Source organism: Pseudophryne corroboree, chromosome 2 (genome assembly GCF_028390025.1).
Source record: "Pseudophryne corroboree isolate aPseCor3 chromosome 2, aPseCor3.hap2, whole genome shotgun sequence".
In the NCBI taxonomy this organism is placed as follows: domain Eukaryota; kingdom Metazoa; phylum Chordata; class Amphibia; order Anura; family Myobatrachidae; genus Pseudophryne; species Pseudophryne corroboree.
Window position 1 is genome coordinate 178,302,838 of NC_086445.1, and position 13,909 is coordinate 178,316,746.

Sequence of the window (13,909 nt, forward strand, 5' to 3'; positions counted from 1 at the left end):
CTATTCGGGCTTCTTAATAGAGGAGGAGGCTCATGTCCAACCTCCTCCATCGGGGCCCCCTCCTCTGCAGCCGGCGCCCATCAGCGTAATAGAGTCTGAGCACTAGAGGGTGCACAGAGTCTATTGTGCATGCGCAAATCTCTGGGGAAATGGTGCGGCAGCCATTTTCCCATAGATTTTCTTACTGCACATGCGCAAATCTCAGGAAAAATGACCACAGCGCCATTTAATGGAGATTTGAGGAGAGATGCTACTGCCGCTGGGGTACTACGGAGAGGTGAGTATTTCAAAAATGGGTGCAGGGTGTTCGGTGGGGGCCCCCCTAAACCCCATTATAGATACACCACTGATTGTAAGGTACTACAGCCCAGCTAGTGACTACAAATATAGGTATTTTTTATATGCATATTGGAACTTTTGTAAAGCACCTTAATAGAGCCCCTCGAGTGAGAGCTACTAGTAAAAGAGAGGGAGAGGTAACTAATTCAATCTCTATCCAGGAAACTAGAGCTACATATCACTAGTGACAGAGAGAGAAAAGCATGGACTTAATTAAGGGGATGAAGTCCATGCTGAGGACGAAACGCGTTGGGTCTATTTTGGTGTACCTTGGAATGCCACCTCGACAGATAAGCTTTTAATTATTGATTTCTTGTACGTGTGCTACTTACTAGTGTCTGCTATGATACATTTGTTTATTTTTTAATTTAATTAAATCTATTTTAAAAGAAACTTGCGTTTAGTGCTGAAAAGAAAAGAACTCTATTCCGGGATTTCCTTCCCAGACCACATGCAGTTTTTTTTTTAAATTAATAGATGTTTTTAAACAAATATGCAGCTTTAAAGCAGTGCACACAATGTTTTTCTTCTTTTCCTCTTTTATGTGTACAATGGTAAACTGATGGTCATGTGACCAAAGACACAGAAAAATAAGTTAGGTTTTATCCCAAAATATTTAATAACTTCAGCACTAGTTGCACTTTTTGCAAAACCACTTGATTTACTATTTGCACTAATCAGGCAGTTGAAGCATACACTCCAATCTACACACACACACACACACACACACACACACACACACACACACACACACACATATATCAAGCTTTACAAATAGAAATCACAACTGTTCTTTAGAATTTAGATTGTGCATTGTATTGTTTGGTGTGCTTGTCAGTAATATGTATTGTAACTACTTTGTTGTCATTACAATGGTTAAATGTTAACATCAATAGACTAGGCACTAGAAAGGTTTGTGTCATTGCAAAATAAAACTATATCTTCTCGAGCAGTATTCCAAGTGTAAAGGGCCCTACACTCTTGGTAATAACGATGATAGATATGAACGATGTCGTTCAAAAATGAACAATACATTTTTCATATCGTTTAGTGTACTGTATATGCATCAACGATGCGTGGTCCCCGCAGTCGTTCATCTTTTATCTATCCTCATGTATACATGCAAGTCTAATTGGATGATATACATGTATATACTGTCATATCATCCAAATTGGCCATCCATATCATCCAGTGTGTAGGCAAAAATTGTTGATGAAAAAATCGGTCAATGATAATATCATTGGTCGTCAAAATCACTGTAATCGCAAAGTGTGTAGGGTCCTCAAGTGGTTCTGGTTACAGCAACTGTTTATTCACACTACATTATATTCAGGGTGTTTGTTTCATTTTAAATCATCCTTAAATTAGGACTTTCCCAAGTAGGTGCAAAAGCAGTTAGGGAATTCATTTATACTTGGGTTGAGGCACATTTCTTATATATAAATGAATATCCAACTTATACCTTCTAATTGAGGAGTGGATTACATATAGTAAGTGTCTGAATCACTATACATCACCAATTGTTCTTCTTTGTTATATTTATGATGATATGAGAGTCAATGATGTCACTTGAAAAGCAATTTATTGCAGAAAAAGGGAATGCATCACAATAGCATTTAGCAAAGTGTTTTCTTTAAGTACTGAAACTGCGAGCAAAGACATTGCATAAAGACAGGGTTAAATGTCATGAAGTGTTGGGAAAGTAGACTACACTTCCCATTTAACAATGGTGACCATGGTTATAATGGTGCTTGGAAACGTGGCTTTTTGAACTGAATCCTGCTTTATGGTGATGATGTTCACTTGCAGCATGGGACATTTCTCTTGCATGGTGTTTTCCCCCAGTGCTGGAGTGCAGAACAGCTAAGAAGGAAAGAAACAATTGCATGAATAGTGTGACGTATCTGAATCACCATAAGATAAATATGATTAATTTTCTTAAATTCGAAGGATTATTGTGAAATTGGCCAACTTAAAGGTGATTAACCTTCCAGCTGGGGAATCCGGCAGTGATCAGATGCAAGGAACAGATCTAAACTTTTAGCAGTCCACTTCTAATCACTGTAATAATATAAAATCAGACAGCAGAACTCTGGGGTCACTATAATACAGTCATCAGTCAGGATCCTCTACCTACCTCCTTGGCCTCTAGACATATTCAGGTAGTGTATGGCCACAGACAACCTTCTAGGCCCCATGCTTAACATGCTCCCTTCTGGATCTACCACTGACCCTAGGATGCCTTTATGTTAAGTGCATAGTAAATACAGGAATTTGACTGGGGGTGCACAATCATGTTTAGTGATAAAAAACAACAATGTTCTACCCCCACATTTAGATAGGAGAACATAAATATATAATGGCTAGTGTATTCTTAGTATTGTTAGTAAACAAATATGCTTTAGATTGCTTTCTTTTATTAAACTTCCTATCAGCTGATGCCAGCCTACATTTCTACACTAGATGAACAAAGAAACACATATCCACAATAAGAACAGACATATTGTATTGGCGGGAAAAGCATCATCATTATTTAATTATTTATTAAAATGATGTAAAAAGTATGGTTTTGATAAAAGATCCACCCTACCCACAGTGTTGCCATTTTGCTAACAATACAAAGTGTAATTGGTAGCCAACTGCCAGCCTATTACCAACAACTCAAGGCTTAAGGTAGGTACACACTAGTGATGAGCGGATTCGGTTTTACTCGGTTTTACTCGGTTTTACTCGGTTCTCAAAACGGCATCTTATTGGCTCACGGATGTCACGTGTTTTGGATAGCCAATAAGATGCCGTTTTGAGAACCGAGTAAAACCGAGTAAAACCGAGTAAAACCGAACCTCGCTCATCACTAGTACACACTAGAACAATATTGTTCCGATTCATCATTTCCAGGCAAATCACAATGATAAATCAGGTATATCAGTAAGCGTGTATGCACATGTTATATCTGCCCTGCCGCCCCAGCAGTGCACATGGTTTTGCCCATCTGCTAACAAATTTGCTGCTACGATCAGGTCTGAATTAGGCCCAATAAGTGAGCAAGAGATGTTTCAACCAGGAAAATAGTATTATAAACCAGAAACTCAGAGCCAAAACTCCAACACTTATCTGTAATAGGACTACACAAAATCAGACTTTGGGCGGTATTCAAATGATATATCATGCCCAATCTCTTTTCTAAAGTGATCCCCATTATTGCGTATATCGCGCCCATAGTAATCAGGTTTAGCTGCGTGAAGGGTTAGGGCACCTCGCTACCGCCCTTTATGTTAAAATTTTTAATCTTTGCTCTTAAATGTATTCTGACAATAATATTATGAAATAAAATGCCTTCTATCTTCCTTCTTGATTTATATTAGAATTCTGAAAGGCTATCTATTAAAGTACATATTTTGCAGTACCAGTGAAGAATGATTGGTTTCTATACATTATATTAAAAAGGCAAATGGTAAAACTTATTAAAATTGTAATTTAGCAAGCAATGGATTCTTGTCAGAAAATGCAATGTAACCCCAATTTTTTTAAAGGAAAAAATAAAATAAATATTCTTAAATTGTTTCTAATTTATCTACTGGCTAGATTAGATTTGATTTAATTTAATTTAATTAACACATATCAATTCATTAATTGCTCACGTTGCCCTCTTCATTGTTTTTACAAAAAAGCTTGGCAGGCAGAACGAACTTTGAGTTTTATTGTTCCCTTTAGAATATAAGATCTCATGAGCAGGGCCCTATTCCCTAATGTGCCTTTCGTTCTTTTACTTAAAACCATCTTATACTCCATACTCCCCTTGACGGCACCAAATCCCTTGCTTTTCTGCCACAATAATACTTATTTCAGTGTTGTCTGCGGATGCAACTACTGTATGTTTATATACCCTGTACTTGTCCTATATTGTCTTGAATTATAAATCACTGTTTTCTTGTTTTGCAGAACCATTGTGGTGCCATATAAATAAAGGATAATAATAATAATAATAAGGTATGCGGTCAATTTGCTGGCTGTCGGGATCCCGAAGGTCAGGATACCAATGCCAGTTCCAGACACCCGGTGAAATGTCAGCGGTCGAAATGCTACCAACTGCTAGGAATCCTCACTTGGGTGGTAGTTCACATCACCAACCAAAGGGGAATAGATTAGTATGGCAACCAACGGTCACCACTGGGCCCGATGAGTGGTGAACACAGCGAGCCCATGAGGGGACATGCTGCACTCACCACCGGTATTCCAGCTGTTAGGATTCCGGCGTTGTTCTGCGGACCGTCAGTATCCCGGCTGGGATATCATACTGAACAGAATAATAATAATAATAATAATAACAATAATAACAACATGTATTTTCTAAATATCTTATTACAATGTCATCACCAATTGTTTAGTATTGTGACAAATCAGTAACAGATTTTCAAAATATTTATATATTCAGTTTGTTCCAAACATTCCTTCTTTATAGCAGAATATATATTTACTTACAAATGTTAACAGGGCTTTCTGCAGATAACCTAAAATAAAGAATATATATATGTTATTTATACATAATATTAGACACAATACATGATTAAATAAAGGTTTGCGCGTTAAAATTGAAAACAACTTACAATTTATTTAGAAATTACTGATAATTCTAATCTATGGTATATTTTTATGATACAATTTATGTTAGTTTGTTCTTTGGCAACAGTGATGGCATTTTAAAGTAAGCGCCACTGAAATTTATGGTAGAAAACAGCCCTGGGCTGCTGGATAGGGATTAGAATGGGGCATGAAAGTGCATCAGAAAAGAAGGACAGTTGTATAAACTAAGAAGGTATGGAAGAGGGACATTGTATTGTGGATAAGAAGGCTGGGAATTGCATTGGAGAGAATTAGATTTTATGGATTGTCTTTTTAAATCTACTTGTTGGATGTAGATACAAGTGTCTCTCTCTCTCTCTCTCTCTCTCTCTATCTATATATATATATATATATAGAAACAGTATATAGCAGTTTAAGAAAGGAGGGAGCCCATGTGCAGACTCCTTGCAGACCCTCTCCTCTGGGCAGTACAGTAGACTCTGAGTCTACTGTGCATACCCGGGTCTCCGGGAACATGGCATTCATGCCTTGTTCCTGGAGACTTCTCTACTGCACATGCGCAAATCACCAGAAATATGTCCCCTGCCTCATTTTCCTAATGATATGTGCTGCTGCTGCAGCACTGACTCCGGACTTCGGATAGGTAAGTATTTAAACATGGGTGCAGGGTGTGCCGTGTGGACACAGCACACCCTGCACCCATTATAGATCCACTAATGGTGTATATACTGTTATGTTTTGTGGGTAAATATGTGTTTATGTACACATCTACTTGTAGATGTAAGAAATAAGGTGTCATGAAACAGGTGGGTCTACGATTTTATGGAAGCATAATCGGAGAGTGTCAGAATTAAAAGATTGAAAACACCTGTAATAATACCATATAGAGATTGTATTAGGATGTCTGCTCACCTGCACTCTTCTCCCTCCAGCATCTTCCTGTAGGTGGCGATCTCAATATCCAGAGCTAGTTTTACATTCATCAGTTCCTGGTAATCACGCAGTTGGCGAGCCATGTCCTGCTTGGCCTTCTGTAGAGCAGCCTCCGGATCAGACAGTTTATTCTTTGCATCTCTGACTGCCGCTTCTCCACGTTCCTCTGCCTCATTTATAGCAGCTTCCAATGCAGCCCGCTAGTAACATGATAGAAACATATTTATTTTTATTGTAAACAGTACAGTATATGTGTTGTGCTATTATAACTTCCATACACATATTTTTCTAGGATTACAAATCAGAATGAAATTTATAGAAAGACAACTCCCCCAAAAAACTAACAGTTTGATTAAGTTGTAATTATGTAAATTAAACCATAATTGCAACATTTCACTTATAATATCCACCCAATTCAGTGAGTGCCTTGCTGTTGGAGTAGAGGTCCCTGAAATTGATTAAAAATTGTTCTTAAAATGGTGAAGTTAGTCAATTTGCAATAAATTCTTGAACTTTAGACTAAAAAATATCAAGTTGATTTTGAGCAAGATTGGCAGATTTAATCATGTTTGGCTTGTTCAAGCTTAAATTGCTGCATTGTATAATAGTATATCTTACATTTTTCTATGTACAATGCAAATTTATTTGTGAAACAATATTGTTTTTGTTTGAATTAAAAACATTAAAGATGATGTAAAATGAAGCAATTTATACCTGTAGATGCAGTAAATTCAGCATTTTACTTTTCATTTTAATATCTGTGAGCTGCTGGTGCGAACCCTGAACTCACACTTGAAGTTTGAACTTCAAACTCATGTTAACAGATTTTATGAAATACACTGATCAAAAAAAATATATATTTAAATATTTGCAAGATTGGTGTGATTAAAAGTTAAAGGTCATCAAAATTGTGGTGGTTCTGTTAGAACCTGCTAAAGCAGTATTTTATCAGTCAGGCAGCATGCTATACATGGACAATATTTTAGCAAGATTGGAAACCTAAATTGAAATGGACTCCAGTCACGATGGACAATGTACCTGGGATTTAGCACATTCAATCTCTCCTTTAATTCTTTGAATAGTTTGGTTGAGTTTGGTAATCTCATTTCTGCTATCCTGCAAATTATTTCCATTTCTTCCAGCTGCCATTCGCAAGTCTTCAAACTGCAAGCAAAAGTACAACACTATTAAATTACACATTCATACTCTAGTTTTGGTATACTATGACATGTGTATAATAACAGCTACAGAATCTGCTTGCTTGCCACACTCACCTTTGACTGGTACATAGCCTCAGCCTCAGCTCTGCTCCTGTTAGCAATCTCTTCGTATTGAGCTCTGACCTCAGAGATGATGCCATCCATGTCCAGGTTTCGACTGTTGTCCATAGATACAATGACGGAAGTGTCTGAGATCTGCGCTTGGAGCTGACCAATCTCCTGCAGCATCAGAGAAAATTGTAACAATTCTGCCAACACTTGCTTTTTAAAAATATATCAATATCACAATAACCTAATACAGATATAGGATATCTTATCTGGAAACTTCAAAGTTTATGAACCAGAAAGAAAAAAGTACATTTTGCTGGCGTTTGATGCTATCGGTATACACAAAGTCATGATTTCCAAGTTGCCCTTTGTACAGTCATTGTGTTTGTTGATAGATTGTGGTTTACTTTTTATGTAATTTGATATATTTTACAAAAATTCTAGCAATTAAATTTTTGCCGAAAACCATAAATCATCATTCCTATCAAATTTCTGATCTTTGCAATTGCTCTAATTTGCAATATGAACATCTTAACCTGTAGTCTGTAGTAACACTACTAATAAAAATAATGATGATAATGATAACAATTTTATATATATATATATATATATATATATACAGTATTTAAAATGTAAAAAAAATAGCTTAAGCCTAGACATAACGGTAACATTAAATAAAGCATGCATGCTTCAATGAAACATATGCTCAATAGTTGCATATGTGTGTGTGTGTGTGTGTGTGTGTGTGTGTGTGTGTGTGTGTGTGTGTGTGTCTGTATGTATTCTATAATTTTACTTCGCGTACTGGCTATAATAACCAGTGCACAAATTTCTCACAGAAGCTGGTACTCACTGAGTGATATCTCAATCTATTCCTAATAATGGAAAACTCTAGATTCTCTGAGCTTTGAATAATGGCAACAATTAATACTTAAAAATCTAATTATCTTATAATAATGATGTAGACCTAAAGGATTTTTTGAAAGCAAATGATGCATGTTTGTATCTAAATATTATGAGACTCAATAAAAAAGTAATCATTTGTTAAAAGACAAAGATGGAAAAGAAATGAATTTACCGCATCATACAGCGTCCTCAAGAAGTTGATCTCATCAGTCAGGGAGTCAGCTCTTGTTCGCAGCTCAACTTTGTTCATAAAAACTGCATCGACTTCCTACAGAATATGATTAATTTACAAAGCCTTTTATTTGAAAAGTAAGACTTGTGTTTCATAAATATAATTACTGAAATATAAAATTTCATATAATGTATATGTTTTGTGAGAGATTTTTTTCTTAATGGCCAATTTTTATTTATGGATTAAAATAAAATAATAGATTTACAAATATTTGAAAAGTAAAAGTAACATTTGTGTTGGATTAAAAATAATGTTTTAAATTAAGTCAGTTTACCAATTATGTAGGATATTTATGTAATATGAATGCCAATCATGGAAATAAATGAATATATATCACTTACTCTCTTTAGTCTACCAAATTCATTCTCTGCAGCAATACGTCTGTTTAATTCCTCTTCATACCTAGCAAATTATTTAATATTACATTTCATTCAGAAATATAACATAGAGTAATATAGAGAGCAAACTACAATGGCTAGGGATTTACACAGGGTGATTCAAAAGTTGCAGTACACCCTTTTGTTTAAAAAACTGTGCAGGTCATCAAAAACTGAATACTCCACTAAGGTATGGGTGAGGTAAGCTATCTTTTAGGGTATGTATGGAACATGGGCGCCATCTTGGAATTGGCCATCTTGAATCTAAGTCAGTTTTTTCAAATAGAAAGGGAGTCTTGTAACATGTCAAAGAACATCAGAATTTTCTGAAAAGTTTATTGCTGTAGACAGATTTTAAATATCAGTTATGGATAAATAGTTACAACACTTTTTTTGTTGCAGGTAACTGAAGATGGCTTTGATCATTTTGATGTCTGGAGAATGAAGTTTCCATGTCATAGCTGCAGATTTTAACAACTTGCACCCAGAAAGACCAGTAGCAATTTTTGGATGACCACTCTGTGACTTGTCAGCCACAGTCCCAGTTTCTCTGAATTTTGAAAATAGGCACCTGACAGTGTTATATGAAATTTCTGGGTGCCGGTTGTTAAAATCTGCAGCTATGATATGGAAACTTTGTTCTCCAGACATCAAAATGACCTCAATGCTCTCCTCTTTTGACAAAGCCAGCTTCAGTTACCTGCAACAAAAAAAGTATTGTAACTTTTGAACCATAACTGCTACTTCAAATCTGTTTGAAGCAATAAACTTTTCAGCATATTCTGATGTTGTTTGACATGTTACACAACCCCCTTTCCATTTGAAAAAACTGACTTAGATTCAAGATGGTCAATTTCAAGATGGCGCCCATGTTCGGTACATACCCTAAAAGATAACCCACCTCACCCATACCTTACTGGAGTATTCAGTTTTCCCATTTCCTCCACAGTTTATGAAACAATAGGGTGTACTACGACTTTTGAATCACCCTGTATATGCAGAGTAACCAATTATCTTATTAATCAAATATGAATTCATTTCTCACTGTTCATGCAGTATATAAAATGGTGCAAACTACTTTCTTCACTTTTTCCACCTGTAATAATAATGCAGCGGAATATGCTGCACTATATAAGAAACTGTTGTTAATAATAATAATAATAATAATAATAATAACAACCTTACCAACCTGTCATTTTTACTAAACATTACATTTCATTGGTGTTTTCTTGCTATTTTAATTTTGCATGTAACATTTTGTATGTGGTTTTAGTGTTATGAACAAAGATTGTGTAAAGTAGACATTAATTGTTTAACTAATGTCTAATGTACTGTACAAAAAATACTATAAACAAAAATAATAATCTAATCAATAATGATAGGAAAATCTTAAATGATAAAGCCTAAAAAATAACTGTAGCATATATAGAATTTTGCAAAGTGGCAGAAACAAATTTGAGATTACTAGAAGTTAAAATGTTTTCTTCTTTAGTGGTACAGTTTTGGTTTACTTTTGCACTAATGCTAAAGAAAATGCATGCTACTTAAGATTTAAAGACTATAAAAAATGAATGTGTGTTTTAATTTATTACATGTCTAACTATTTTATTATGGTTACAATAAACTACAGTAAATTTCTGTAAGTGTTATAAGAAACAAGCTAACTTGAACATACTACAGATAAATATGATCAATAAATAATCTAATGATTGGTACTAAACAGTAATTTTTCAAATGTGAATCACAAAGTCATAAATATCATACGACTTGAGTTCATGTCCATGTTAAAGAGGTTGTTAACTTTATGTTCACTTTCATTATTTGTCGATTAATGAATTTGACAACAACTGAGCAAGAAGAAAATAAAAGGAATTTTGAAGACCAGAGTCCAGTTTACGTACAGTCAAGGAATCATTGCATTCTATATGTTGAAATGCACCACTTCCCTTTTATTCATATCCTGGGATTTAAAGATCCACAGTTGAGTGATAACAAGTGGGAAGTATAGCTGATTTATTTTCTTTAATGGAACAATAAATGAAAACAATTGTTTACTCTAAGTTGCACAGTTAAATGGATAATAGCAGCCTCACAAAACCTAGGGAAAAAAACACCAACTTCCCAAAAAAAATACAATATTGATACAAATAGGTACAGTATATCAATTAGGGCTATTTCCCATAAAAAAAGTGTTCTAAAACAACCCACTTCCCTTTAAGAAATTGGGGATGTGAATAATTGATTTCACAATTTGTTTTAAAATAAAGTGCATATGCAACACCTAAAAACATTAACAACATTAAAAACATACATACAGGTAAATGCGTGGACCAAAAGTGCAAGTGCAGGTTTAGATACAGTATGCAATCTATTAACAATATCTCTCACCATTTCTTAAGGCTGCAGTGGGCTTAGCTTAGTTAAAACTTAATTTTAAATAAATTGTGAAATCAATTATTCACGTCACCAGTTTCTTAAAGGGAAAAGGGGCTTTTTTAGAACACATTTTTTATGGGAAATAGCACCAATTCATATACCTATTTGTATCAATATTGTAATTTAAGGGAACAATTTAACCCAGTGGTAAAAAGATCAGGTCAAATATTATAATAGTATTTATTATAAAATGACAAACAGGCCACTTTTCTTTAAATAACAAAACAACCCCCCCCCACCCCCCCCAGATATAGCTTTCAGTAACATGTGAATTCAATACCGTCTTCTTAGTTCTTCTGCAGTTCCCTCCACACTGTTCCTTTCTGCATCCAGACGAGCACTCTCACACTTCAGGTTCTCCAGCTGTCTGCTGAGGTTGTTGATAAAAGCATCAAACAGAGGTTCTATCTGACATCTAGCTGTTTTCTGATCTTGTAAGACTGCCCACTTGGTCTCCAGCATCTTGTTCTGCTGTTCCAAAAATCTTACCTAAACAAAGCAGAATATAAAGGATGATATGAAAAATAAAACATACTCTATATTCATACTGTATATTTACTATGTATGATATAGTATGCTCATGTTCAACACTTTAGGGGGAAATAAATTATGCCTGAAAAAAATTGGTAATTATGCCTTAATGATTTACTATTGTATCTAAAACTAACTTTATCAGTCCTCTCTCATAAGTGTAACATAAGGAACCCTTATTAATTTAGCAGCCTTCTTCTGCACCATGCCTAAAATGAAAAGTGAGGTGTCGGCATTGCTTTCTAAAGAGGCAAAATAATACTTTTATCTCCTTTCCTGCATTATTCTATTCCATTTTTCATTATAACCGTATTTGTTTTCATTTTATTCTTTTGTTATATTTCCTCAAAGGAATACATTGGTAAGTGTGTTTACTTTAAATCATAATGTTCTGTGTCTTTTATCAAAACTTCTTCTCAGTCTATGGGAGGGATGTACTAAAAGGCATCGTCGCCCATTGCTACCATTCGTACCGATACTAATCGCATATGTACTTACATATGCGATTAGCATTGCGAAGGACAGCTCTTCCGATAAGAGCTGTCCTCCACGATCCTTGGCGGCTGCCTGACTTCCTGGTTTCAGCTCCGGGAGGGACGGGGTTGGCTGCGGGGCATGCTGGGAGGGATCTGATCGGATCCCTCACACCAGCACTGCGGAGAGAAGCCTATAGGTATTTGCTCGTGATCCCCATCGCGGCACTGGCCCAGCGGCTGGGGTTAGTACATTTGAAAAATGCAGTAAACGGGGGTTACCGTATTTTCCATTTAGTACATAATGCCCTATGTGTTGAAGTGACTATAATTAGCTCTCCTATTTACTAAATTAAATGTTTTTCATTCTGTCAACATGAGTTACTTTCATGCACCTTAAATGTAATAATCCCAAGTCTTCCTTAAATTGAAGCCTGTAATAAACACTGCATTGTTTGAGAGTATTAGGTACAACCCGTGTTTCTATTATTAAGTGACCCATGCAATTGTTCTGCAGCATTTTTAACAACTTTTGCCACTATGTTGGGTGAACTTTGAAACATTTTCAACTTTTTAACTTCAAACCAAATGATATACCTTAAAATGATAGTTTTTCATACCTGTAGTAAGGATTGCTATTTCTATGAGTGACCTTGTGAAATATTCCTACACAGCATCATAAAATGTCCCATCAAGAACGTCATCCTTTAATAGTACTAATATATCTCCTATCACAGAGACATATATACTATTACCACATTTTCTGTTCAGACTATTATGATGAAATATAGTATTGCCATAAGGATTAACAAGTAAGTCGTGTCATGATAAGATTTAAAACATATGGATTGACTGGATTAATATTTCCAAGATTGCAACTATAGCAGCCATGATTGATGCAAGCAAAATACAGTCTTTGGAAGAGGCCACTGAAAAGGACTGTGGAAAAGGACTTACTGTAGCAAAACAACACAGTTGACTAGAAAGTAAAATAAGACCAGAATGCTATTCTGACAAACATCCCAAAAAAAAAAATATATATATATATATATATTTTTTTTTTTTTTTTATAAGCTGAGCAGTATAATGCCAAGCCCTATACAGGACTACTGTACCTTGTCAATGTAGGAGGCAAACTTGTTGTTAAGACCTTTTATCTGATTCTTCTCCTCTGTCCTCACTCTTTGGATACTTGGGTCAATCTCCAAATTGAGGGGTGCTAGGAGACCTTTGTTCACAGTAACAGGGGTGATTCCTCCAGAACAGGATGATCCCGCTAATCCTTGGACAGTTCCACGAATTCCAAACCCAGACCCATGTCCACTTTTCCCTGAATGAAAACTTCCCATTGAAATCTTATGTCCCTTTGATCCAATATTATGTGCACTTGAACTAGTAAAGCAGTGCTGGGTCTTGTGACCATGTCCACCATGTTTAGTAGTGTGTGAGAAGATGTTGTGTGAGCCGGAATGTTTAGGCAAAGCCACAGAACAGGAACTGAAGTGCTTGTGTCCAGTAGATGCGTGCATGGCGTGATGAGACATGGTGGATCTTCTCACAGACGTGATCTACAGAGGATGAGGAGAACAGTCTGCTCAGAGGATTCTAGTAAGCTGCTGCCTTGGAACTCTTACCTGTTGCTTTTATACCTGAACTGGGTGTTACCACTTTCATTATGCTGTGTTAGTCTTTGAATCGTTGCTTGGTAGCTTAATTTATTTTACATTTATAGAGAATATATGAGAACACACCTGCTTCATCAAAGTTAAAGTTGAATATGTATCATTTGTAATAAAACAATGTCATTTTTGTGGTTTAATCATACTTTCA

General features: G+C 35.6%; 1 protein-coding gene across 1 annotated transcript; it reads right to left on the reverse strand.

The window, feature by feature from the left end:
- Positions 1 to 2,018: 2,018 nt before the first annotated feature.
- LOC135050617 (keratin, type II cytoskeletal cochleal-like) lies at positions 2,019 to 13,623 on the reverse strand. The gene is made up of 9 exons (XM_063957058.1): positions 13,195 to 13,623; positions 11,356 to 11,564; positions 8,604 to 8,664; positions 8,203 to 8,298; positions 7,131 to 7,295; positions 6,895 to 7,020; positions 5,836 to 6,056; positions 4,822 to 4,850; positions 2,019 to 2,202 (listed from the first exon to the last, which is right to left on the reverse strand). Exons 1-9 carry the CDS (start codon positions 13,621 to 13,623, stop codon positions 2,060 to 2,062), a joined length of 1,479 nt encoding a protein of 492 aa, XP_063813128.1. The 3' UTR covers positions 2,019 to 2,059.
- Between the last annotated feature and the right edge of the window lie 286 nt (positions 13,624 to 13,909).

Bases quoted from the DNA above. Each gene is read 5' to 3' on its own strand.
- LOC135050617 (XM_063957058.1), bottom strand. From the start codon at position 13,623: ATGTCTCATCACGCCATGCACGCATCTACTGGACACAAGCACTTCAGT. The intron at 8,665-11,355 runs GTATTGAATTCA...ATAATTTGCTAG, and splicing joins GCAGAAGAACTAAGAAGACG to GTATGAAGAGGAATTAAACA. The intron at 7,296-8,202 runs GTAAATTCATTT...CTGATGCTGCAG, and splicing joins TGAGGACGCTGTATGATGCG to GAGATTGGTCAGCTCCAAGC.